The sequence below is a fragment of the Coenobita brevimanus genome, unplaced genomic scaffold (assembly GCF_032717465.1).
Source record: "Coenobita brevimanus isolate Jiangsu-jjx unplaced genomic scaffold, ASM3271746v2 jjx.HiC_scaffold_2061, whole genome shotgun sequence".
In the NCBI taxonomy this organism is placed as follows: domain Eukaryota; kingdom Metazoa; phylum Arthropoda; class Malacostraca; order Decapoda; family Coenobitidae; genus Coenobita; species Coenobita brevimanus.
Genome location: NW_027642954.1, coordinates 324,873 through 351,821, shown reverse-complemented (window position 1 = coordinate 351,821; position 26,949 = coordinate 324,873). Strand labels below are relative to the sequence as shown.

The 26,949-nt window shown below is 40.8% G+C and overlaps 1 protein-coding gene across 1 annotated transcript in view; it reads left to right on the top strand.

Annotated features, from left to right (window-relative positions):
- The window catches only part of LOC145389776 (intermembrane lipid transfer protein VPS13D-like), a gene marked incomplete at its 5' end in the record, with an annotated part of 131,135 nt that overhangs the window by 31,712 nt on the left and 72,474 nt on the right, over positions 1-26,949 (top strand). Inside the window, 14 exon segments of the mRNA XM_080264940.1 lie at positions 384-562; positions 1,238-1,384; positions 1,811-2,034; positions 3,286-3,606; positions 4,376-4,500; positions 7,525-7,645; positions 7,928-8,132; positions 9,804-9,986; positions 11,033-11,191; positions 13,886-13,984; positions 14,741-14,761; positions 21,767-21,974; positions 24,369-24,498; positions 26,501-26,611. Of these exon segments, the coding sequence (XP_080121066.1) occupies positions 384-562; positions 1,238-1,384; positions 1,811-2,034; positions 3,286-3,606; positions 4,376-4,500; positions 7,525-7,645; positions 7,928-8,132; positions 9,804-9,986; positions 11,033-11,191; positions 13,886-13,984; positions 14,741-14,761; positions 21,767-21,974; positions 24,369-24,498; positions 26,501-26,611 (2,233 nt within the window).

Here is a 26,949-nt window from a genome sequence, read left to right as displayed (position 1 = left end):
TTCAAAATTAGTTGGTTCCATTGCCTAGCCTTGCCACGGACTGCCACACCTTAAAAGGGGCATTGTGGGTCTGACACATACTTTATTATTTATTGATTTATTTGTATTTTTGATGTAGGGACTATGGGCCCAATATCTGTGTCTGACACCCCTGGCATTAAATGGTAAGTAAATGACTGTGTGGCCCATTTCACTGGAAATGTTGTTGATAATTTTCCCACTCTCATACACACTCTTTACGTGTTTCTTAATCCTACCTTACCTTATTTTTAGCTAAAGAAATGGATGATGGTGATGATGATAACTGTGATAGATGATGATGAAGATGGTTAAAGCAGTGACAGTGATGATGATTTTAATTCCTCTGTTCTCTAACCCCTCAGCTGCAGTCTCGTGGGCGTAGCATTGCAGAGCTACAGGTGACAGGCGTACGGGCCCACTTGAGCAAGCGTCCCCATGAAACTTCAGCCACGCTCAGTGTGCACTCCCTGCTCTTGGTGGATGCCCTGCAGACCTTTGGGCCGGACTTTGAGCTGCTTGTGGCCAGTCACAAGCATGTCAGGTGAGCAACATGAGATCTGGTGGGAAGATGACACGTGGGAATTTGACATTTTTTTTTTTTTTTTTTTTTTTTTTTATTCAATTGACAAAGGATCTCTTGTGGTGAAGGGGTTGGCATCAGTTTCCAGTGTTTCTTTATCATAATAATGCCTATGGGGGGGCAGACGTGTGCCTGTGCATACATGTGTGCATACTTGTGTGCCTGCCTGCCTGTCTGTCTGCATGCACTGCCACCATATAGTGACATATAGCTTGGGAAAGCTTTTACAGTGAAGGCACAATGAGAAAAGACTATTGAATGTCAAAGTAAAGAGTTTATGATAAAGACAGTTTTCATAGCAATGTAGAATTCCAAATGTCAAGTTAAATACAAACTATGGTTATTAAGCTGTAAAGAAAATTCTGGGGCAAAGGTAAACAGCAGTAGAGAGTACTGTAGTAGTGAATAGGAAGACAAGAACTATATATTTAAAGAAAATATAGTGAGGATATCTTTAACTCCTTAAGTATAATTACAACTCCTTTTTTTTTGGGGGGGGGCTATTGCCATATTGCTTTATTTAACTGAGGCAAGACCTCTTAGACTGAGGGCATACCAGTCTCCACAAACCCTATTTTTCCAGTGACTTACGGTGCTGGTATGTTGGTCTTATTGCCTGGTTCTCTTGTCTTGCAGCATGGATAGTGTTAGTGGCAGCCTCCTGGACAGTGACCCATGTTCACCAACGTCTCCTGCCTCACCAGACCACAACAACCCTCCTTTCAAGCCCACCTCACCACTCACCATCAGCCATGCTATCTCGTCCTATGCTGCATCTAGGGCTAAACTCACAGATATTTATTATGTGTTTAATTATTTTGGAAATGGATGGTTTGCCTTTGACTTATGGAGTGATGAATTTTCAAGACCTGAATGGTGAATGGATAGGTATGTGGTCCATTTCACGTGGCACCCTGTTGATAATTCTATAGTTAGTTCACCCATATATTAAGTTAGAGATACAGTTGGTTTAGGATCCTGTTGCGAATAACATAGTCACCTCAGTATCTTTATACATTATTTTTCTTGCAATTAGTAGTGCTGGATATACATGACATTCAGTACTTATACCACAATTAAGGCATCAGTATGTGGAAAACAGGCATAGTGTGCATGGATGGCTAAGACCTTGGAAATTTTTAATATAAAATAAATTCTTTTTATGTATGTATGCAAAACCTTTTTAAACGTCTGTATTCCCTTTTCAGGCCAGTCTCCACCCCAGTACCCGCGTAACATTCCATCTCCTCCACATGCCGCATCACCCATGTTTAGCAGTGGCGTGGGAGGGGCTGGTGGGTTCTCCGAGACTCGTGACTCTGAAGCTCTGATTATACTGGAGGTGACATATGTGTCGGCACAGTGTCCATCACAGCAAGGCACCGGGGCATTACTCCTGGCAACTGTCCAGTTTAACACAGTTGACATCATTGGTGGGTCTCACTATAGACGCATTCATTTTGTAAGTACAGTAATGATTCAGTCTGGCAAGTAATGTAAAGTGTGTTTTTGAAGAAAATAAAGCAAAATATGTGGAGATTGTTAGGCCTTTGAGATAGAGCCAGGATTCCAGAGGCTGGAATGTTGTGCGAATGAGTGTCTCGTCAGTTTTATTGGACAGTGGACGTGTTGGTGATAGGTTTTCCCAGTGTTATGGTTTCACTTTCCTTGTTCTCTGAATTCTACCACACCCCATAATGAAGAGGAGGAATGATACTATCTTTCATAATAAAGAGGAGAAATGATACTACCCATGTATTCCTTTGTGTCATAGAAGTGACAACACTAGACAAGGAGTTTGGAACCATAGCTCATACTTTTCCTACATACTGTACAGTTCCTTTTGCCTCACCTGAAGAGCCAGCCAAGTGACAGGGGTAGGGCTTTGTCATATAAACAAACCCACTAAATGTCCAGCAGAGGATCCTACTCATCTGATTTTTTGTGAGGAATTAGAGTTTGAGACAGTTCTCAGTTGCACACAGGGAGGTCGTGGGTGGGACTGTGTGGTGTGTAATGATATAGTGAATTAGCTTATATCCAATGGTCTAGTGAATTAAGGTGCTTCAGTCAGATGTGTCCCATGAGAGTTACATTCCACATTCCAGAGGTTGGTTGGTATGTAAAAAGGAAAGCAACTCACCTCAGATATCTGGGTTTTAATAGCCTAGTCTCAAGACTCAAAATTCCTAATGGGGTAGTGTTGGTTTGATTAATGGATGGGTGGAGTAGGGTTAGGATTTTGATAATGATGAGTATAGATCTTTCACAATAACTTATATTTTGTCACTTAACTTTGCTGCTTATTTCCCAAAGCTCAGTGGCTAACAAGGACAGTGTTGCTTCCCTACAACCTTTCCATAACACGTCTTCATGACTGGCATAATATTTAAATTTGATGCATTTGTAGACTTTGGCATTCAAGGTGGGGTAGTTGTAATTTAAGACCAAGTTAGAGTAAAACTATGTTACAGTTTTGTCTATCCCTCTTCTAAGCCAAGCAGGAGATGGTGGTGGAGCTCAGTGGGTTTATGCTCCATCTGTTGCCACAATAACAAGCCTAGTCAAGTGGTCTGTATGTGCATCTGACATATTCATAATTTAGTGTGCTGTTAATTATGATGCTGATGATGATAAACACATTTTCATATTATTTTTCTATTTGTCTCCTTTCTTCTAAACAGCCAACCAGGAGACAGTAGTAGAGCTTGTTGGATTTATACAGCAGTTATTGCCACAAAAACAAGCATACTCAAGCGGTCTTCAGTTGCATCCAACCCCCTCTGACGTACCCCAGGCCAGCTCAACCACCATAGACAAGGGTGATGGTGGGGGTGAGGGGAGTGGTAGGCAGCTTGAGCGAGCACCAGTGCGTGCAGAGGTGAGCTTTGACTTCCACAAGCTGACAGTGCTGTTGCTGCGAGGGGCGTACTGGGACAAGGACCTGGTGGGACGCAAGGTTGGCACAGCTGTGCTCTCAGATGCCAAGATTCAGGCCACTGTTGGTGAGTCTAAGATGGATTTGGTTGTCATTGTTTTCAGTGTGAGATGGCCTCCTGATAGCAAAAGTAGAATCTACCTTTTTGTTATGGTATTTTATTTTATTTTATTTTTTCCCCTCCAGCCTCATCTCTATGATGTGTCTCTTCTAAGCACAGAAATGTACTTTGTTGTAACAGGAAGAAACAGTTAGTTGTCATATTAAATGAGTTGATTGATCTTGTTGTAACTCCCTTCATTATAAAAGGTCTTCTCCAGGCTTAATGATATTGCCTTTAGTAGGGATGATAATAATTATAACAATGAATGATAATTATATTAATAATTATAATTGTGCCTGCCCTTTCCTTCCTTCCTTCCTTCCTTTTCCGTCTTTTTTTCCTTCATTCATTCCTCTTCCTTCTGTCTACAGGTGATTCTGCACTGAGTGATGATGATGATGATGGTTATGATGACAGTGCTGATTATGATGATGCTTTTGATGACAGTGATGATTATGATGATGATGATGATGCTTTGGTCTTGCAGTGAACCTTATACTCAGTGGTCATTATAAGTCAGGGATGTTTCAGAGCATCATAACTTTTTTACAAGTTTGTTACTGTAAATTGGATGAAGCTGGCGGATCAGCTCTTTGGGAAGCTATAGAACTTTGATTTGTAGTCATTTTGCAGTTTGCTTTGGATTTAAGGGGGAAAAAAGTAAGTAAAAAGGGCAGCTTATAACAAGGACATGCTGCGCTGTATTTCTGAACGTCATTTCTGCACTTTCCAGAGCGAGACATCCTGACTGTTGAGGGGTCACTGGGAGGCTTCCAGGTTCGGGACATCACTCCAGAGGGTAACAAGCACCAGTGTATTATCAGCGTCGGGCAGGACCCCATTGTAGAGCGATCACAGGTAGTGTAGTGTTGGGGAAAGCCACCTCCATGTGGACATGGTGGCACTGATAAAACTGGGTGGCTCCACTGCCCACGTGCACAGATGCCCCATAGATACTCCTTATCCAATAAAAGGGGGATGGTGGACTACAGGAGGGGAGCATCATCAGCCTGCAGTCTACCAGGTTCATGTTCAGATGAATCTGGAGCTACAACAAATACTATTAGTACAATACCACCAATAAGTACACCACCAGTACCCATAATTATATATAGGACATGACCAGGATTTTGCGCACATATTAATATGAAAGTCAGTGGGCTACTGTATCTGGCAGATGTATGTGGAATGCATCCTGAAAGAAGGTTAACAAAAAAAAAACAAAAAAAGTGCAGATGGTTTGGCTTATGGCATGAACCAGGATTTGGGGGACTAGTAGGAATGAATATCTGGCTCATTTCTCTTGGCATGCTTTTGATATTTTCCCCCTCTTTTTTTATTTCATTTTGCTTGTTTTATGGACATTATCTTACCCCATGCTTAGGTGTAAAGAAAGATCAGATGGTAATGATTATGTGAGACTTTGGTATGATTAATGATTGCTTAAAGTTCCTTCATTATTATGGGGAGCAGACGGTTGTTACCTATTAAGGTACATTTGTTTTTATTAGATTTGTCTGATTTTTTTTATATGTTTTGGTACTTTATATGAGCAATAAGATTCCAAAGTTTGAGTAAATTGGATTGATTAGTTTTTACAGAAAAAAATAATATATGCATAAGATGTATAAAAAAAAGACACGAGAAATGGGAAACCAGGGAATGTGTGTTCATTTGATATTTATGATATTTGGTAGTTTTACTAATAAAACCCTCATTGATAAATTGCCCTAACAGTTTTTTAATATTCTTCACCATTGCTAAACAAAAAAATTCCCAAAATGCCTCTGTATTTATCCCAATTTTTACCCCCTCTTTGCCATTTGAAAAAATCGTTACAGTTATGTTTGTTAGTTTCTGACAAAAATACATGCACAAAATGTTCCCCTTTCATTCCTCTTTTTGTAGGTATTATGCTTTTTGTTTTATGTTCAAAACTAATGGAGTTACATCACTCCAAAGGACAATAAGTTTAGTTCCGAGACAGCACTCGTTTTCTGTTGACTTGCAGTGTCTGTACAATTAGAAACAAATTAGGTACTTTTTTTTTATTTTATGAGTTAGGATTAGGGATGATTATGAAGAGGTGGAGGGTGTTGGAGAAGACGAAGTTGGAGAAAAAGATGTAGAAGGTTGCGGGTGGTCAGGTAAGGTGGCATGGGGGGGGAGGTGGCAATGGTGGAGAAAGAATTGCTACTTCCAACGCGTTTTTCTCCCCTCAAAATTGCGTCAAATTCTTCTCTGCTGCTTTCTGATGTTGCAGTAGCTCTTAGATGGTTGCCCCATCTTCAAAAAGTGTGCAAAAATGATGAGAAATGGCCAAGATTAGCGCAGACTGAGAACAGGTTGAGATCAAGGCTGTGATATCTCACCCCTCCCAGTGTCATAGCATTTTTGGCCTTTCCAACCTCACTGCCACTCTCCACACACTCACACTTCCATTGCCAGATGTATGACATAATTTTTGCAGAAAAAAAAAAAAATGGAAGAAAGTGGTCATATTATACATTACATAGAAAACAGAGATTTCTGCAGGGAAGTAACTGCAAAATTGGAATTACAAAATAGTTTTTTTGAAGGGGAAAGAATTGTCGTACGGCTGCCAAATTTTTACAGAGAACATGTGATACTCGGAGTTTTTTTATGGGGTAACTTTCACAAAATGCCTTTGTCAGTCGAAAATCGGTCCCTGCTAGCGTCCCCTCCCCTTAAGTAGCTGATTAATTACTGCCACCCTTTTGCCTAAAGTGCGTCTTATTCAGTATAAAGGTATTTTAAAGTCAGGAAGGAGTGTTTTTATGTTTTTAACACCTTAGTCATAAACCTAATGCAAGTCTCACTTAAAGGTGTTTCACATAAAGTAGCACATTAACCTGCACACATTATAGTACGGTGTTTTAGTGATGAAGGACTTACTGGTATTATTATGACTAGTTAAACTGGGACTAGTGGAAATGGGATGTCAGGAATACATGTGGACTGCAGAGATTGGCATGGGTAGGAAGCAGAAAAGCATGGGAAGAAATGAGTAAAGAGAACAAAATATTGCATGATTTGGGAAGAAAAGTGAATGTAGGTATAAGATGCATTGAAAATATGAAACATTGTTTGGAGAGAGGTGTAGAAATTTGGCAATGAGTACAATTATTACTGTGAAGATTGAAGGGATAGAGTGGAAAAATGGTAATGTATAGAAGAAAAATAGGGAACAGTTAAAAGGAATGTATTTTAAGAACATAGCAGTGGTGAATGTGATTCGATTCATCTAATATGTAAATTTATTATGGGCAATTAAGACTTGGATATAAATATAAATTATGGCACTCAGATTTGGTAGTGAATTACTGTATATCTCTTCCTTTTTCCCATTTTTTGTGATAGATTTTTTTCATATATAGAAGATGTACAGAGGGAGGGGGGGGGAGGGAAATCCGCACATCAGATTACAGATCTCCTCCAGTCACAAAAAATCTGTAACAGTTGGGCTTGAGCTGCTGTAGGTTGAAGTTTGGGGGGAAACTAGTCCAGGGAAGCAAGTTCCAAAGAGTACCAGTTCAGGAAATAAATAAATTGTGATTGACAGAAGTTCTGCAATATGCCAGTGTGACAGTCAAGTTGTGAGCATTACCAGATGCCTGTGTAGCATGGGGAGAGGGGCATGGAGAGGTGGCACAATAGATGCAACATAGTCTAAACATTTGCCCTTAAAAATACCATACTTAATATATAGAGTAATGCAAGGGAGGCAACATTTCATCTTATCTATAAGGGAGGTAGTTCATATGCAGTGGCTGCTGTGACAGTGTGTGTACAGTACAGTATACACATACAATTGGTTGACATTGCCAGATCTTTTCTCATATTTACCCCTGTGGTGTACAGGACTTGTTCTCGCGACTGAACAGCGATGTGTATTGAAGTTACGTCGGCACTGATGATCCCGTACGAGCATTCAGCTTCACTGTCATTCGACCCTTGGCGTTCTCCACAGCAACCACTCCTTGTATGTACACCACATCTTGCTTTCCATGAATCGTTAACTTTTAATTTTTGTTCCCTTGTAATTAGGAATTCACAAATCATTAACCATTTTCAGGCTGACACTGTACCGTATGTAAGAACGTTTTGGTTACTCCTAAAGAATTTTATTCTCCACCACCAAATTGAATTGCTGTTTAAATTTTTGTCAGTGACCAAGGTTGTAACATACTGTTATCCTTTCTAATTTTGCTGTTTCCCTCTCTTCATCCTTTAAATCCTCTTTTTCATTTTTCCATTTCTTCAGTATCTAGAGATGAACGTTGTCAGAGCAACGACACTGAGAATTTAACCCTGAAGCTGCGTTTGGCCTCAGTCTGCTACACCCACTCCCCACACTTCCTTCACGAGCTGCGGTCCTGTGCCACAGAATTCAAGCGTTACATGGCAGTTGTGGCATCATCCATCAAACACGCTGCTACAGAAATGGCTATGGGGCTTGTTAGTAAGAGGTGTGTGTCAGACCACAGTCCCATGCATTGTTAGATACTATATAGTGCACCCTGTAACTCATTATCATCATCATCATCATAATCACCACCACCACCACCATAACCAGCCATTTTCTTTATTGCTACTAAATGGAATTGGTATGGTATGACCCCAGAAATAATGAAAAGCATCAGTCATTGGCAGTGCACATTAAACTATGCTGTGCAACTGTTCTCCCTCTTGTAGAAGTATAGTAGTACAGTTACTGACAGTATCCAGTGAAACTGGCCACTCATCCAGTCGTTCATCATTAAGGCACCTAAATTTATTGAAATACTCTGACTCATAAAAAAAAAAATGAAATGACATACAAATCCCATTCACACTGTGTTGTCACCCAGATTGAATGAAATAGCCTTGATCTTATTTCTGGAAACTCCCATCCCCTGTTTTAGTATGAAATAGGATGAAGATGATGATGATGATGGCAGTGAAAGAAATTCTTCAGGCTGATTTTAGTCAAGCTACCTTCATAATCTTTCCTCCCACACCATAACCCTCACCCCTCCATATGCATTGATTTACCAGTTGCCTTTTCCTGAAAAAAACTGTCCTACTTAGTGATAAAGAACTTGAGGTACCCTGTTTATTGTGTGTTTAGATTGTACAGGTCCTACTTTTAAGTAGGAATACACTCAATCCTCGTAAATCGCGGCAATTTGGGTCTGGACCACTGACGTGATTTATGAATAATAAATCTTATGTGCAAGATTAATTTGGGTCTGGACTTTGGCCAACTCGCCCCCACAGCACCCTACCTACACCTGTCTAGGCACCATCAAACACAATCATACAAATTTAGGAATATTCAGTGCATGTATTAAGGGATCTCACCTTAATCCTATGATGAAATTGCTTAAGTGAATGGAGTGGGGTGGTGTTGGGAAGAACTTAGAACCTCTCAGTACTTGTTCTTCCCAAACTCTTTCACCAGATTTTGAAAACTTCTCTCCCCTCTCAGCACGACAAATGAGCTCCAAATGTTGACTGTACGACAACTGCGGCAGCTTCTTGATGCCATACTGTTTAGAGCGCTTCATTGGGGGGTCAGGAGGGGTCATGGCAGGTAGGAGGTGGGAGGAAGTTGCACAAAAAAGGCAGGTAACTCTTGTACTCCACGGCGACGGTCTGTAGTGTGCGGACTGGCGGGACAAGAACAACAACAACATGGCGGCATTAGTAGGCACATAGGCCACCAGGGACGCGCGGTGATTGGTTGTTGGGTCGCGATTTTCAGTTTGAATGCCGCGGTTTATGGTTCTCTTCAGAAAAGGCCCACTTGGGTGCCTAGATCCGCGATTTTCGTGACTTAACGTGATTTAAGGTTGCCAGCAGTCTGACGGCCACCTAGCCGTGATTTACAAATCCGTGATTTATGAACACGCGATTTACGAGGATTGAGTGTATGTTAAAGTTCATGATGATGAAATAGCATTATGGTAATATGAACTAACGTTAGGAGGATTGTGTTGGTGATGATGAAATAATGTTAGGATTATCAGAGTGCTGAAATGTGGTTATGATGAAATAGTCTGATAGAGCTGGGATGTTGATGGTGATTGTGTAATAAGGATAGGATGATGATGATGATAATGACTTTAATACATTATATCCCTCATTTGTGCAATAAGGATTGAGTCATTTGCTGGGCTGTCAAGCAACCAGTGGGAGTCGTCACCACGTCACCAGACCCGACGCCTCAGTGCGTCGCGTTCCACAGACACCCTCAACCTGCCCGCCCCACCAGCATCTGTGTCAGGATCACACTTCAGCCCCACACAGGAACGTGCTACAGATCTTCCATTCTCACTCAAGTATGTCACTGTTATTGCAGTGTAGGGGTACATTATAAAGCTTGTTAGATAATATTTCAGACCTTGCACTCTCAGTATAATAGTACTGCTACAAGAAAAAGAGTACAGTAGTACATACCACTACCTTATTTTTTGGATATGTAATATTGGTTCTAAATATCGTAACTGATTTATGGTGGCTCAGTGGTTTAAGTAAACCACTAATATAAGTGACTGTTTTGTGCCCCACATTGTTTTTTAATCAAATTTCGTAGATAGCTGGAGTTTTTTTTTGTTTTAAACAACGAATGCCAACAGGGATATAGCCTAGTTCCTGGGGTTGCAACAACAACAAATGTTCTAAACTAAAGTAGCCTCACCCTGGCCCATACATTTCATTAGGAATATTGTGGGACTGACTGTAACTAGGCATAAAATTGCCATCACTCCATCATGAATGTTGTCATGAGCATTTGATATTAAAATATGATGATATTTGTGAAGAAGTGCTATGGAAAGGCTGTAGAGCAGCAGGGTTGTCTTATTCTGCCGTTGAGCTACAGATGTGCTACAGGAAATAAGCTACAAAATTATAAAAATCTCCACTTAGTTAAAATGAACAATCATTTTTTTGCTGAAATATAAAGGTATCCAGCTTTCATGTGTCACAGTTGTATAGTTTTATTGTACTAAAGAATCGATCAGTATAAACCGCAACGTAGTATATCAGTATTTTCCCGGGTGTAGCTGATTAATGTGAGAACAGTTTTATGACTCGTAATGTTAGACACGGTACAGATACAGCGGTTCTCACTTTTTATACTTTTTATTTCATTGTTTCTGGATCTGCTGCTCCCAGTGTTTTAGGTGGGAATAGAGATGGAGATAATGATTATTTTGAAAAAGGGGGGATGGAAAGTAAAAATAAATGTTTCGAGGAAGATGCGCAAAGTTTGGATAAGTGAAGTAAGCATTTATTGCACTATACAGTATTTAAGAATATTTTCTCAGAATCGTAAAACCTGTCAATACAAGTAAAATATTGGTTCTTTCTTTGTGGTGTGCAGCCTTGATGTCATCCTTGAGACCCCTGTGGTTGTTCTGCCTGAGTCCCTCAACTGTCCAGACGTTCTGGTGGCGCACCTGGGGCAGATATCAATATCCAACGCCTTCCCTGCACCACACCAACGCCCTGCTGAACCACTCTCTGCTTTCCCACCCAGCAAGTTAGTACACTGATTTGTTTGTATAACAGGGAAGTTGTTGGTAGGTGGTGGTGACCATCATCCACTCACTTGATGTAGTATCATCCACTCATTTGATGTAGTGCTACCCACTACTTCCTTCACCCTTAGCATTCATATTCTGTGTCTGCCCTCCTCCCTTTCTTCTTCTCCCATTCTTCCTGTCATGTTTTATTACTCTTTTTTCCATTTGGGGTGGCCCTACACTAAGTGATAAGCCTAATGGTTTTCTGTAACCCAGGAAACCATTTACAACATGGATGGTAACCACATAACCAAATAATGGGGTGATACGGAGCCTACAGTGGTGCCTCTTTTAACTGGATCAAGAGACGCAAATGTGGTGTCCATCCAGGAACCAACCTTCAAGCTCTTCCCTGCACCTCATTGTAGTGAGGCACTGTCTGCCTCAAGGGAACAGTGATTCACTGGTCGGCATGGCCTTAGAGGGGCAGTTGTTTGCCTGCGTTTTATAGGTCTGCTCAATTAGACTGTCTGGGGTTACTCAGCAGCAACAACAACAATAGTGAAGAGGGATGGATGGTAGTACAGTGTCATATTTGTCATATATATATGAGTAGTGAAGGTTTATAGTCTTATTGCAGTGGCTGATTTGTGTAAGAGCAGTGAAGATTGTTAGTCTAGTGGCATGTTTGTGTAAGAGTAGTGAAAATTGACAGTCATTAGTAGTGGATGGTTTGTATAAGAGCAGTGAAGATTATTGTTTGTTAGTTTAATGGCTGGTTTATATAAAAGTAGTGAAGAAGATTGACAGTTGTAGATGCAATGGCATGTTTGTATAACAACAGTTATGGTTGACACTTATTAGTGCAGTGGCTGGTTTGTTGAAAAGTGAAGATTACCTCTGTTCTGTATATAACTGTACTTAGCAGACACTACTCATTTAAGGTTAATTGCATAGAGCTTTTTAAGTGTGAAAGTGCTGATAATTTAAATCCTATGCTGTTCTTTATTCTGGGTTCATTTGCTGTGGTCAGAGTTATTTATCTAATTGCATCCATAATCTTGGAGCATATGCCATACTTAATATTGTATCTCATGAAAGTAACGTTATTTGTGTCTGCATTATAAATATTTGTGAGAACTGTGTAAGATGATCTGAGATGCAGAGAATGGAGCTGAACATCTTAGTTCCTCAGAGCAGAGGTTGAAGTATGATATGTTATTGTCAGTTTTATAGTTTATATTAACCTTTCTTGTTACCATGTTGGCTGCTGAATAAACAAAGTGTTCTGCCTGCAGACCAGGAGGGTTTTGCTCATTCAGGAGGGTGGTGGTGGCATTGTAAATATTGCTAATTTTTTTTTTTTTTTTTTTTTTTTTTTTTCCCCTACGCTGTCATACCCAAATTTTATATAAGGAGTCACATAACCCTTATTGAAGAAAAATAATTGACCTTTGGTCCAAATACCTGCAATGATTCTTTTTCATTGGTGTTAAACATATTAACATAGTACATAAATCCTTTTCATCATTCATCATCCAATCCTACGTTGCCCCATGAGGAGCGTAGGAGCCCAGCCGAGGCTAGGCAAGTTGGTCCTGACATTTAAGATAAGAGTGACCAGCCTTTCTCATCCGTGAGTGGCATTACATGAGCAATAAACCCCACCATCCTTTGGATATAAACCTACACAGGCTCAATCCGACTGGAGAGCCGTAATTACCCACTAAACCACCAGGTGCCAAAATTTGGTTATATGGTTACCACCCAGCATAGTAAATGGTTTCCTGGTGTACATGAAGCCATTTGGCTTGTCACTCTTGTAGAGTCACCCGCAGGCAGAAGGAAGAGGAAAGAATGAAGGAACGAAAGACAGAAGAGGGAGTGTAAAGTCACCCATAGGCAGAAGGACAAGGAAAGAATGAAGGAAAGATAGACAGAAGAGGATGGAAGGAAAGAAGGATGGAAGATAAATCCACTTAAAAAAAGAAAAAAATGTGAAGTGAACACCGATGTATATTTTTCAGATCATATAGGCATCTGTGTTGACATCAACCAAATGGATCTTAGAGTAGAGTGAAGTCCTCTGTGATAGCACTGGAGCAGGAAGACCATTACCCATTCGTTGCAGAAAGTGTATCTGAACTCCCACCATTGTTGCTAGGGGACTCATCGCTGTACTTTCCTAAGGGTCATAATTACTGTCATCCTCATCAGTCGACACATCATATAAATATATAAATGTATCAGATTCATCCCCTGATGACTGTTTCAGCATACTAGGCATATATTCCCTGTCACTCCTGGATGGAGTAGCCTAGAAGTCCCTGTTGCAAACTCGTATAACTCTCCGTACACATTCAAGAGCCTAGTTCAGTGGCTGTTATGCAGCACTGTACTCTGTCCACTTTAATTTGGCCCAAGCATGTTATCTGTCCAGCCTGAATGCAAATTGTTACTGGAACATACTAATCACAAAGAAGTAATGTGGAAAAGATGTAGAGCTGTTGTATTGTGTTAATCTGCCAGTGATCTGCAACAAGAGTTTAACCACAGAATAAAATATTGCTCACAAAGATTTGTTAAGGAGAGGATTGAGCGCCACAGTATTTTCTTACTCTGCCATTGAGCTTCAGGAAATAGAGTCCAGTGAGTGGATATTTCCTCATTGTATTCTAGTTACATTCTTTGTTTCTCATTAACTTTGTCAGGGTGGCAGAGTACCACGTGGCAGTGAGGGATGTCAGTCTGTTCTCTCTCAACGTGGAGGAACGCCTCAAAAGTAGGGACTCCAGTTTCCAGTGGTTTCAGTAAGTTATTGGCCTTGTATTAACTTAGTATTAGTGTCATGTTGTCTTCCTTCAGTTTTGGTTGAGGGAAAGCTACATGAGAACCTACCATATCTAGATGCAGGTTTAGGTTTGAAGTTACTTATATACTGTAGTTCCTTTTAATACATTTCTTGGATTACTGATAATTTTAGGGATATACTATTCGTAAAACCTTTTTTATGTGAGCTCATTTGCTCAGTTCACAATATACTCTATAAGCAGTGTAATAGTGACTTTAGTGTTAGTCAGTTTATGTATACACAGTAAAAAAAGTATCGTTCAGGAGGGGTATGATGCCATCTGAAAGGATCAGTATAGCTTGTGTAGTACTTGGTAAACTAATTGATTTTCATCTGAATATGCCTCCAATAACAATATCAACCATAAATTGTCATATGAAACCTATCTGTGACATAATTATGTAAGCATGTTTGACAGCAAGGGGGGAAAAAGGGGGGAAAATCATCAGACATTTCTAGAGTCCATTGTCCATGGCATCAAATTGTTTTGGGCCAAATGTGCACCAATACTCTTTTTATCGTGTGTACATTATCATGCTTCATACCAAAGAAAGTTTCCAGAGTTATTAAAAGAAAAACTTCTGGCAATTGATAGATAGATAGATTATACACATGTAGTGTGTAAAAATATTGCATATCATATGTAATATTAGTTGGCGTAAGAACAACTGGTAGTATCATCTTCATACAGTATCATCTATTTTTCTCTTTATAGCGACCAATTCATGATTATAGCGTGAGTAAAATGATACAGTATGTTTTTGTTTACTATGTCTGCTTCACCTTGCCTTGCACCAAGCATTAGCTTTGTCTGTTGTACTGAACAGTACTGTAAAAACTTAAGTTAGATTCAGTAGCTCCAGTTTATAACCTAATACTTTCAATTCATTAATTTTTTTTATTATACAGTAAACTTACTACACCATTAATAATTTTGTTCAACTGAGGAGAAACCATATACAGTGACCCCTTCAGTTACACAGTTAATTTATCATCTACTTTTTCCGTGGAAATGAAATTGTGCAAAGTGTACCATAGAATCCCATGTTAAAGGGGTAAATTGGTAGGGAATGAGTTATTTGAGAGGAGCATGTGGAGTTACATGGAGGGACAGACTGACAAATGAGGAAGTGAAGGAGTGTCGTGGTGTGGATGTGAATGTGATAGAAAGTGTTTGGAGAAATACATTAAGGTGGTTTGGCCATGTGGAGAGGATGGAGAGTGAGAGACTGACAAGGAGAGCGTATGTGAGTGAGGTAGAGGGGGAAAGAAGGAGGGGAGGCCGAGGATAAGATGGAGGGATGGAGTGGAGTGGTATGTGAGAGAGAGGGGTGTGACCTGGGAGGAGGGCAACAAAATTACCGAGGACAGGGCAACATGGAGGCGACTCCTCTGTGGCCACCCTTTATGAGATTAAGGTGTTTGGCAGTGGATGGTGGTGGTGGATAGCTATGACAGATCTCCACTGCACTGACTAAAATTTCTCAGTAGCAGGATTTTTTTTTTTTTAACAGAACAAAGGAAGGAAAAACAAATGAATAAAAAAAAATCCATGCACCAGATTACTGGTGTCCTCAGTTCATAAAATATCTGTAACAGTTAGACTTGAACAGCAGTAGGTTGAAGTTTGGAGGGAAACAACTCTGGGGAAACGAGTTCCAGAGAGATGCAGTTCGGGGAATGAAAGAATGCGAAGTTCTGCAATATGGCTGAGTGACATTCCAGTCATGAATGCAGCCAGTTGCCTGTGTAACGCAAGGGAAGGCATGGAGAGGTGGCACCATGGATGCAACTTCGTCTGAGCAAATAGAAATTTGTCAGTTTTACAAGAAGGTTCAGGTGGTTAAAGAGAACCCTATTAACCCATTGGCATAATAGTATTGTTTATAATTTATTTTTGCTGCCACCAAATTCTTAAACTGATGACTGATGCCACTACTGAAGAGGTTATAAAACTGAAGCATTTACCAGTAAATTGCATTTATAAATGTAGCTTTATTTTGTCATTTTCTTCTGTGTATGCATGACAGAACCTCTGAAGATTTGCTTGTGTCAGGTACTGCACTGTTTGCCATTGTGCAGTGTTACATATTTTCCTCTTTTCATCATCCAGTAGCCATAATTACGTTATAATGGACCTTGCCATATCAGACGTTTGATTCTAGTAGACACTTTCATTTTGCTGGATTTTCATTTCTTACATCAAATTCAGTTTTATTTAGCTTAAAAAAAAAAAGGTAAGTAAAAGTCTGGAGAAGCCAGTGCTTTGTGATTTTTTTTTAAACTTTATTAACAGACATACATGTGGTAAATTGTTCTGCAGTGTTGACTGTGTGATAACTGTGTCTAGCACCACATTTGTATATTGCACATATTCAACCCTTGCCAGGCTGCAGACCTCATATGATGCACAATGAAGGTCTGCACAGCTCCAGTGCAAGCCTCATATGAGGTACAATTTAAATTGGCTATAAAACAGTGACTGAAGGAAGGTAAACTGCTTACAAAGAATCAGCCCAGCAGGGTTTAACTTGGGGTGATATGGTGCCCCTGTTAACTGGGTGGGGAGGACAAATGCAACGTTCATCCAGGAACCAAACCTCCACACTCTTTCTCATGCCTCACTACTATGGTGAGATGCTGTCTACCGCAAGGGAAAATTGGTTCATTGCGTGAGACAGTCCTGCAGGGGTGGTTGCTTGCCTGTGTATGATGGGTCTTCCCAGCTAGGCAGACTGGGGCTACTGAACAACAGTAAAAACAGCAGAGTATTTAACTCCACAATGTCTTTGACCCACATACTTGCTCTGGACTTTCTCCAAAAATATGAGACTGTAGCATGAGAAATCTTGATTATATTAGACTTTGCTTTTATAACAGTCATTCTTCCCCAGATTAGTCAGATGAAATGAGGTTATACTCTTAATAATGAACCTTGTTTCCAGTTAGATGACTTTGCATGTTTGTTGTTATCTGTTATCATATCTGCACCAGTTCAAGTTGATTGTGACTCACTGGAACACATCATTGCACTGTTTGATACTAGGGAAAGTAATAACAGAACACCTTTCCACTGGCATAACATGAATTAAAGCTGTCACTCCATCTTTAAGTGAGAAGTTGAGATTTGGATGATGATTATACATGCAGAAGATACAGCTGTTACAGCAAATTATACAAGTCATTATTTGATATGATTATACACGTCTGTGAATATATACTTAATTTGAAGCTAGGGAATCAACAGGGGACTGTGTGTGAATTTATACAGAGGAGCAGGTGAAAAGGTCTTGGCTTTTCCATTTTTTATCTTCATAATTGATACCTTTTGTTAACTATCTGGCAGGTGTATGGGAAGCACATCTGTTAAGAAAATAAACATATATTCATGGTTAAACTTTCGAGTTGGAGTCAGGATTCCAGGGACTTGAATGTTGTGTGAATGAGTGTTTGGCCTGTTTCACTGAGCATGCTGTTGGTACCTGCAGGTCTCCCACTTTTGTACATTTTCCTTCCTTGTTCTCAGGGTCCTGCCACATCTTATCCATAGGTTGGAGTAAAAGGTCAGGAGTTTGGTGATGATGATGATAGTGATGATTCATTGTTTTGTTATTAAGTTGTTGATTTTGCACTAATTTTAAAGATGCTCATGTTTTATTATAAAGTTGTTGAGAAGTCAGCACTAAGTTTCAGTGCTTTGATCCCTTTTGTCTTGAGGTAAAAGCACTTAGTCTTTTTAGGAGTTTCACATAATATAGTAATTTCCCAGTATACATAATTGACTCAAGAATGCTTTTATTTGTTGTTTTAATTGGTGTGGCAGGTTTTAAACACTTCCTTATTCAGCTTCATTAATGCTCCAGTACACTAGAGATAATTAAGTAGTTCATATAAATGTTCATTTTTTCACACTTGTTCCTGTGGTTCATTCTCGTTAGCCCCAGCTTGCCTTTATGTGCATCATTATATAGATCTTGTACATTGTTATCAGCCTGTAGAATGTTTACTACCTGTTTCCTGCATAGAGAAAATACCAAAATAAAAGTGTTTGTCATCATCTCCAATGCATGTTCCCTTGTGGGACTCTTGGACCCTTGTGGGACTCTTGGACAGGAGATGCCTGTGACAGAATCATCTCCAGGCTACTTTATCCTCATAGGGCTATGTCTGTCTATCTATCTGTATCTATCTGTCTATAAATAGATAGATGGATAGATAGATACACCTGTAACATAGAGTTTCTGGTATCAAAGCAATTTTTGTGTCAGAACACTGTGGCATGATGTTAACTTTGTTCAGCTTTCAGTTGATCTGTTGTCGTACAGCATTTTGCTGATCTTCGTTTACTCTCATTCACTGTGTTCAGTTTCAGCAGTTAAGTCCATCATTGCAGTGGTGTACAGTATTTTATTATTTCTCTTTATCTTAAAGGATGGTTGTATTCAGTTCTGGAGAGACATCAAAGGCAAGGGGTTAGATATATCCTTCAGTAAGCCATTCTCTAGGATGCTGTCATCAGCTGAATATGCTGTAGTAATAGGAAGGGGTTAATGATATGCTGGTACTGTGGCCTGTTTACTGTAGGTGTTTTGAAAGACTTCGTAGTACCACTTCTCCAGTGATTTATTTTGCATATTGCACCATAGCATTCTCATGCATGTTTATATATAATGTTATTATTGACATGCAAGAGGATATTGAAATGTAATGTGAAAAAAAAAAAAAATGCTCAGGAGGAGGCGGTACAAACTCTCCGAAGCCACATAAGGTATTATTGTCAGGTAGGTTTTGTGGTTCGTCTGCCATACAAGTTTTTTTTTTTCTAATGCGATATGTTTATATATTCTTGTATGTTATTTTTGCATTGTATGTTAAAGTGCAAGAAATATAAGCATCTTACAAGATAATTTTTTAAAAACTGTAATAGGCTGGCATGCAAAATATTGATAATGGTGTAGGAGAAAGACAAACACACAAATACAGTACACAATTTATTATTATAAAAAACAACCATTACTAACATTTACATGAAAGGTGAATGTACCATAAAAACATAAAAAAACACACATTCTGTGTCTCGTGCATCAGTGTATGCAATTACACAAACAATAATCTGGTATTGAATGAAAACACGCGACATGAATAGTAACAATGACGTATATGAGGGAGGGGGGGGTGAGTTGGGGGGAGGGTAGTCAAATGGTGGGTGACAGAGTGACTTGGAGGCGTTTTGTCTGCGGCCACCCTTTGCGGGATTAGGGCGTCGGGCTATAGATAGATAGATAGATAGACGTATAATACTCTAGGTGGGGGGAAGGGGAGATGTAAGCTGACGGCATACTACAGGGGGTGGGGGTGGGGCTGGGGAGAGGCCTGGAGGGGTGGTACGAGGGTATAGAGGTGGGAAACAGACACCACAAGACAAAGAGGAAAGGCAGAGAGGGAGTACAGGGGTGTGGAGGGTGAGTAGGGAGGATATAACCCTTCCCAGGGAGGGCAGAAAATGGGGGGGGGGGGAACCACGGTGGCATGATGGAGGATGGTGGGGTGGGGGGTGGGAGGGAACAAGAGGTGGTCAGAGGAGAGGGAGGGGGAAAGGGAACAAAGGTATTGGGGTAGAGGAAGGTGGCAAGAGGGTGGTGGGGGAATCACCCCCCCCTACCATGGGTAGGGGCCCAAATCCTCCCCCCTCCCTACTCAGGACTTAGTTCTCATTGGTTTGCATCGATATAAGTCACAATCGGGCCGAAGCCTAGTGTCCACAGTTTTTTACGAAGGGTCTTTAATATATTCTATTAGGCATCAATCGAAATTCTGGTAAAGGATCGATCGATCCTGTTAGTACTTCAGGGGTTAAGAGAGTTAGAGAGGGTACAGAGGGAGTGATTGGTGATGAGCAGTGTGGCTTTAGGGGAGGGAGGGGATGCATGGATCATGTGCTTGCTGTGAGACAGGTGTGTGAAAAGTATGTAGCAAAAGATAAGGGTGTGTTTTGGGTGCTCATGGATTTAGAGAAAGCATATGATAGAATTGATAGAGAGGTCTTGTGGACTGTTTTAAGATTGTATGACTTGATGGTAGGTTGCTAAAAGGAATGAAAAGTTTTTATGTAAATAGTAGAGCGTGTGTAAGAGTGGGAAATAATGTGAGTGATTGGTTTCCCGTCAGAGTGAGGCTGCAGCAGGGATGTGTGATGTCACCTTGGTTGTTTAATATGTATATGGATGGCATTGTAAGGGAGGTGAATGCAAGAGTGTTAGGTGGAGGACTGAGTCTGGTGAATGCTGATGGTAGAGAGTGGAATCTGAATCAGCTGCTGTTTGTGAATGCTACTACACAGGTGGCTGATTCTGAGGAGAGATTGAGGCAGTTGGTAGAGGAGTTTGGAAGGGTGTGTGAAAGGAGGAAATTGAAAGTAAATGAGAATAAGAGTAAAGTGATGAAGTGTACGAGGTTGGTAGATGGTAGGAGGATGAATATAGTTGTGAGTGGTGAGTTGCTTGAGGAGGTAGAGTGTTTTAAGTATTTAGAGTCACATGTTGCTGTGGAAGGAAGAATAGATGCAGAAGTGAAGTTTAGAATGAATGAAGTAGGAAAGGTGCTGGAAGGAATGAAAAAAATGTTTAGATGTCATTTGCTTAGAATGGATGTAAAAAGAAGGCTGTATGAGGGTGTTGTGGTACTGACTGCATTATATGGGGTTGAAAAATGGAATATGGGTGTAGCAGAGAGGAAAAGTTTAAATGTAATGGAGATGAGGTGTCTGAGGAGTATGTGTGGAGTGACGCATATGGATCGAGTGAGAAATGATGAAGTGCGAAGGAGAACTGGAGTTGTGTGGGAGATGGCTGATCTAGTTGAGCAGAGGGTGATGTAATGGTTTGGGCATATGGAGAGATTGGATGATGAATGATTGGTGAAAAAGATAACTGGATCTGATGTGAGAGGTGTAAGGCTGAGAGGAAGACCACGAATAGGATGGATGGACGGTGTGAAGAGAGCGTTGGATGCGAGAGGGATGTCTGTTGAGCAAGGAACAGTGGCTGTGTGTGACAGAAATAAATAGAGAGAAATTGTGAATGAATAAATGATGATGCAGCCCTGAGGGGATATTCTCCTTCATTTGGTCTGATCAACTGATCAGGTCAGGTGTGGGTAAGGGGATGGGTCTATTATGATGTGGCAGGGGTAAATCAACTCAGCTGTCGGGCCCTGCTGCGGATGTCACTGATTGCACTGCGCAGTTGATCCTCATGAGGTGTGGTGTGGTGAGGATCTGTCCCTTCTCCCCTTTGGGGCTAAGATTGGAATGAATATGTTTGAGTGCAAGAGTAAATAGGGAGTGTGTCGTCCTGTCTCGGCTACCTCCTTTTCCTTGGGGGAAGCAGCCTGGGTATATAGATAGTACTGTAATAGGCAACATCAATCACTAAGAAAGAGGTGTTTGGGAGAGCCTCCTGTGCTGACAAGGACATCTCATGGAATACAACCCTAGTAGTAGTAGTGGTAGTAGTAGCAGTAGTTGTAGTTGTAGCAAAGGCTTATCTGTCTTAAATTCAGTGGAGTGCAGGCTGAAGTTGCCCTTCTCCAACAGTCTACCATCCTCCATCTGGGCATTTGAAGGATGGTTGTATAAGACAGTTGAGCCGACCGCTCTTATCAATGCCACCACCTGAAGGCATCCTTTCCAGCACCAGAATACAACCCTTTGTTGAACTAATCTTTGTTGTTGTACCATCAGTCCACTGTCTACAATGGTGATGAGTGCTGAGGACCTGTATAGTTGCAAGGACCACGGCTGCCCCATCCTGCACAGCACCACGGTAGAGCTGCGCCTCAAACATGAACAGGCTGCATATCTCCTGGCAGACCATGAGTCTGGACTGTGCTACCTACCCTCAGACTTCTTTGTGGACATTCACCCCACTACCTCCAGGGATTCTGTCCAGGTACATGGAAAGGGGTGGAGTATTATGTGGTAATAACGTTGAGATGGAAGGATGGGATGTAGAGGTGTATGAATGAGAGTGGTTTGAAGTGGAGGGAGAGCAGCCAGATGGTAGAAGGACAAAGCAATAGGAAGGCAGTGTGTTTGTGCCCACTTCCTCAGAGATTGCGGCATCATAATACAGATAAATTAAATAGAATGACAGTTTATGATAAAATATCCTACATTTCCCTCATTGATGTGAAATAGGCCTTGTTGCTGTAGACACTTCCTGGGTTACACAAGCAGTGGATTGTGAAAGGTTTTGTTCAAGTGGAAATTTTCATGTCCTGTATCCCTGTGGTCACACTCTATGACTTCATCCCAGGTCTGTTGGGGGTTGCAAGAGTCAGACCAAAAAAGATGTGGGATGAGGGATAGGGGACTGAATAGGGAGGTTGCCAGAGATCAAACAGCATGGAGAGCTGCCATTAGGCGACCAGGGCTGATGCATGCAAGCATGCTGGAGCCGTTGTAAATGATACAGTTGAATATGTAATCCATCAATATGTATGCCTAAGCAGTGAATTCATAGTGTATTTTCTGTCATCTAAATACTGCCAGGGATATAATGTGGTCTCTTATAACTTAACCCATAGACATACCAATGACGACCTGCGTCGTTGTGCATTTATCAACCTTTAACCTCAGTATGACGACTTTGCCCATCATCCGATGTAATCTCAAAAGAAATGTTTAGGGAGTCTTCATTCGTGTTGGATGACGGGTAAAAGTGGGCGGAGCTAAGCCTGCCACAGCTGGTGTGTGCGTGCTCACTTGGTTTGCTCGGCTCACTGGGTGTGAGGTTCCTCACAGGTAGGATGTACACCTCTTGACCTCCTGCCGAACACTTATGTTCCTTTTTCTCGCGTATATATGCGGCGTTATTATTTAAGAAAATACAACAAATAATGCATTATTGGAAAGGAAATTTATTCTGCTACGTATTGAAGCAAAAAATATTATTACTTCTTTATTTTTTTTTTTTTTTTTTTTTTTTTTTGCAAATATTTTTTTAAAGGACAGAGTAAAACTTTAGCATGTCAGCTAACTTCTACTCACTTTTTTTGCATTTTATTTTGTATATATTGCCTTTCTGGACAATGTATGACAGAGCAAAAGTCGTCATCTTCAAAATGAGACCGAAGTGGCCTTTCTTTGATGAACAGTAACTTTCCTACAAGCGTTAGAAGTAAAATACCGTATCTCTACGCGACAGTTCTGAAAGCTCTCTAGCAAGAGTTACGTGCACAGCCGGAATTTACGCTCCTTCCTTGATGTGAAAGGGTTAATTGATCTGGATGATGGTCTTGGGCCCTCAGAGGTCCCCTAGGGAATAAATGATTGACTGTTACCATTTCTATTATCATCGAAAGAAGTGAAATTATGACGATGATGATGATGTTGGAGATGATGTTGATGATTATCAGGGTGATAATCCTGATGTTGAAGATGATGGTAGAGGTGTTAACGATGATGATACTGTTGTTGATGATATAGAAGAAGAACAGTAACAAAACCAATCCATTATTATTGTACTCCATGGAGGGTCTGAGGAAAGACTAATGTAATCCAGAGTGTAAGGTGTAAGCCACCATACTTCCTTGGCAATGTTTAGGTGACTGATTGAGCTCCGGTTACCTCTTGCTTCAAAAAGTGGTAAGTTGGCACATGCTCTTCTCCAACCCCAAACCTCTGTCAGACACACGGTAATCATTAATAAACTGTACACATTGCAGTAATATAATTGAACATACTGAACACACTGCAAGATGTTTTTGTAAAGATTGTGTGAAGTCAAGATTTACATAACGTGGGGAGATTCTGTGTAGTCCAGTACTGTACATACAAAAGCAGATGATGGTTTATTCCCCTTTTGGTAGTGCATTTAGGTTTATGTATCATGTAATGCCATTAGAAGAAGGAGGCTGGTCATATTCACTTAAATATACAGACTTATAGTAACAGCCTTAAGCCCCTGTACCTCAGAGGCTGTTACATTAGATGAAAAAAATCTTCCTTCTCATCTTGGAGGTTCACAGTTGTTATATACATGTCTTTTTAGAAATTTGTTGCTTCCATACACTTTCACCTCAGTTTTAGGAGTGTATGTTATGTAGTTGGTTTGTTTTTATCAGACAGAACTTAACTACATGTACAATTTGATTACTGGTAGCTACTGAGCAGTGTTTGCATTATATTTGAGAAGCCCTACTTACAAGGTAGGAATGAGTCATTGTGGTTAGTGGTCAAATGAAAGCTCCAGTCTGACCACACGACCATGAACGGAGTTGAAAGGGATTAAGGATGTTTGTCTGGTGAGATGAGTCAGTCTGTAGTCATTTTTATATTTCAGGTTGAGGGTGGTATGGTGACCCCATTGAAGATCAGTGTGTCAAGGCAGCAGTACCAGCAAGTGACCAAAACATTGTCAAGTCTTTCAGTACCCACCGCTGATATCACCACACACCACCCACCATCACTGGGTTAGTACTGCTTTCTTGTGTATATGTGGATCAGTGGGCCAAATTTCAAGCACTTGGAGATTTAATAGCACCTCTTACCCAGGGACGTATTCTGTATATTACTATCTATCTATCTACCTATAGCCCGACCCCTAATCCCGCAATGGGTGGCCGCAGACAAAACGCCTCTAAGTCGCTCTGTCACCCACCATTTGACTACCCTCCCCCCGACTCACTCCCCCCTCCCTCATATACCTCTCAATTTCATCCCTCCACCTCATCCTCGGTCTTCCCCTCCCTCTCCCTCTCTCCCCTCCTCACGCTCCCTCTGCCTCACTCTGCCTGTGTGCCTCACCCAGTGCTGTACATAGTGAAGGCATTTTGTAAATATTTTCATGTAAGTGTGAGTTGTAAATATTTTCTTGCAAGTGTAAGGACTGTATAGTGAAGTCAAGCTGTAAATACCTTCTTGTAAGTGCCAGGACTTTACGTAATGAAGTCAGGTTGTACCTATCTTCAAGTAAGTGTAAGATAATGCATTCACAGTGAGGAAGACATGCAAATTGTGATAGATGCCGAAGTATTAAGTAATCAGAAAAGTGTACTGAACATTGCTATACCTTCCCAGCATAAATACCTGAGTATACCTTACATAGAAAACGGCTTTCTCTCACGTACGTGGTCAGCGTGAGAGAGCGGCTATACCTGTACATGAGTATGCAGGACTCAATAAAACTCATTTCCGAGCCTCGGTGAGCATTTTAATGGCAAAATTCATTGTTTCCACACGAAAATCTATCATTTTAACCAAAAAAAGTTGAAAAATGGCCGGCACTGGGGTGACCCACAAGGCTAAAAATAGCTGGCACGCAGCAGGTTAACCTACCTCTGTACAAGGTAGGCTGATTTTGAAGCAAATCAAGATCTGGGACGAGTTTCCAGATGATGCTAGAACAATTAACACGAGCAGTGTTTACGTATTTTGCCTGAGGTTTTTAAGTTTGATGGAGTTTGGTTGAATTTAAACAATACCACAATTATGGATATCAAGAAGAATGACGAAGTGCTTTCCATCAGGATATTATATAGGCTTACCTCCCAATGCGGATGTGGGCCAAATACTGTACTGTACATGACACTTGCCTAGCTAAGCTGATGACACTCACTCATAGACCAGCTTGCTCTCTTCACCTTAATATCCTGTAATTTCCTTTTTGGTGGATCACAAGGGAGTCAGGATAGTCACATAGAAGATCCATCAGTGTTACTGCACCCAAATGCGGCACAATCAGATCATTAATAAGGGGAAAAAGCACCAGTAAACTAACACAGCACCTCCCCCATTTTGCAGCTACCAACAGTTTGGTTTGGCAACATTACATTATTCAGCACTTATCTTGGTGTTTACATATGTAGAGATGAGGATTAAAACAGAAATCTTCAGTAGCTCAAATTAACAGAATCTACTACAATTACATACATACATACATCAATTAATCCTGTGTCACCCCATGAGGAGTGTAGGAGCCCGGGGCTAGGCAAGTTGGTCCTGACATTTAAGATGAGAGTGACCAGCCTCACTCATCCCTGAGTGGCATTATGAGTGCAATAAACCCCAACCATCCCTTGGATATGAACCTTCACCGGCTCAACATGTCCCCCAAATAACAAAACTCTTCCACATACTCAAGAGACTCACCAGCAAGATCAATCTTTTCATGCCTGACGATCTCCACATGCTCTCCCTGACACACCGCACACGTGAAATCAGCATTATCTTGCAGTCTAACTAATATCACTTCATCTCTTATGCACCCACTTATCACTGATGCTGCACAAGATGGAATTACTTCCCATGCCCTTGTGGCAAATCGCACATAGCCACTCTTCTTTGACAGTGCTGCCATCAACCATCACCTTTATTTTATTTGCATTTACTCTTAAGCTCTTATGCTTCATAGCATTTCTCCACTTCCTAAAGCTTTGCTGAACATATATTTAATTTTTTCATTCCGCTATACAGATCCATTGCCAGAGGAAGGAGGAAGTAATGGAGGGCTGGATGCATCTCAAGGTCGTCGTGATAGTGTGTCAGCAGCATCATACACTGATTCACCCACCATTGCTGTCAAGGGTAAGAGAGGAAGAGCGCTCATCAAAGTTAAGACTGGTTCACACTAGCAGTTTCAAGGCTTGTTGGGAGAAAATACAATACCTTGAATACTTATTGTGTAAATTGGCAGATTGAACCACCATCCCTGCTTGAGTGAGAGGATCAGCACACTAACCATTTTGTCATGGCTGCCATCCACACACTGACATGCACACACACGTACTTCATGATTCCACTCAGATTATGCAGTACCAATCTTTAAGTAGACTTATTAACTAAATTCAGCCCTCCAAATTGCATGATCTCTTGCTACCTCTTCATCAGAAGGCTTAATCTAAGATCACCTCTCGGCACTTCAT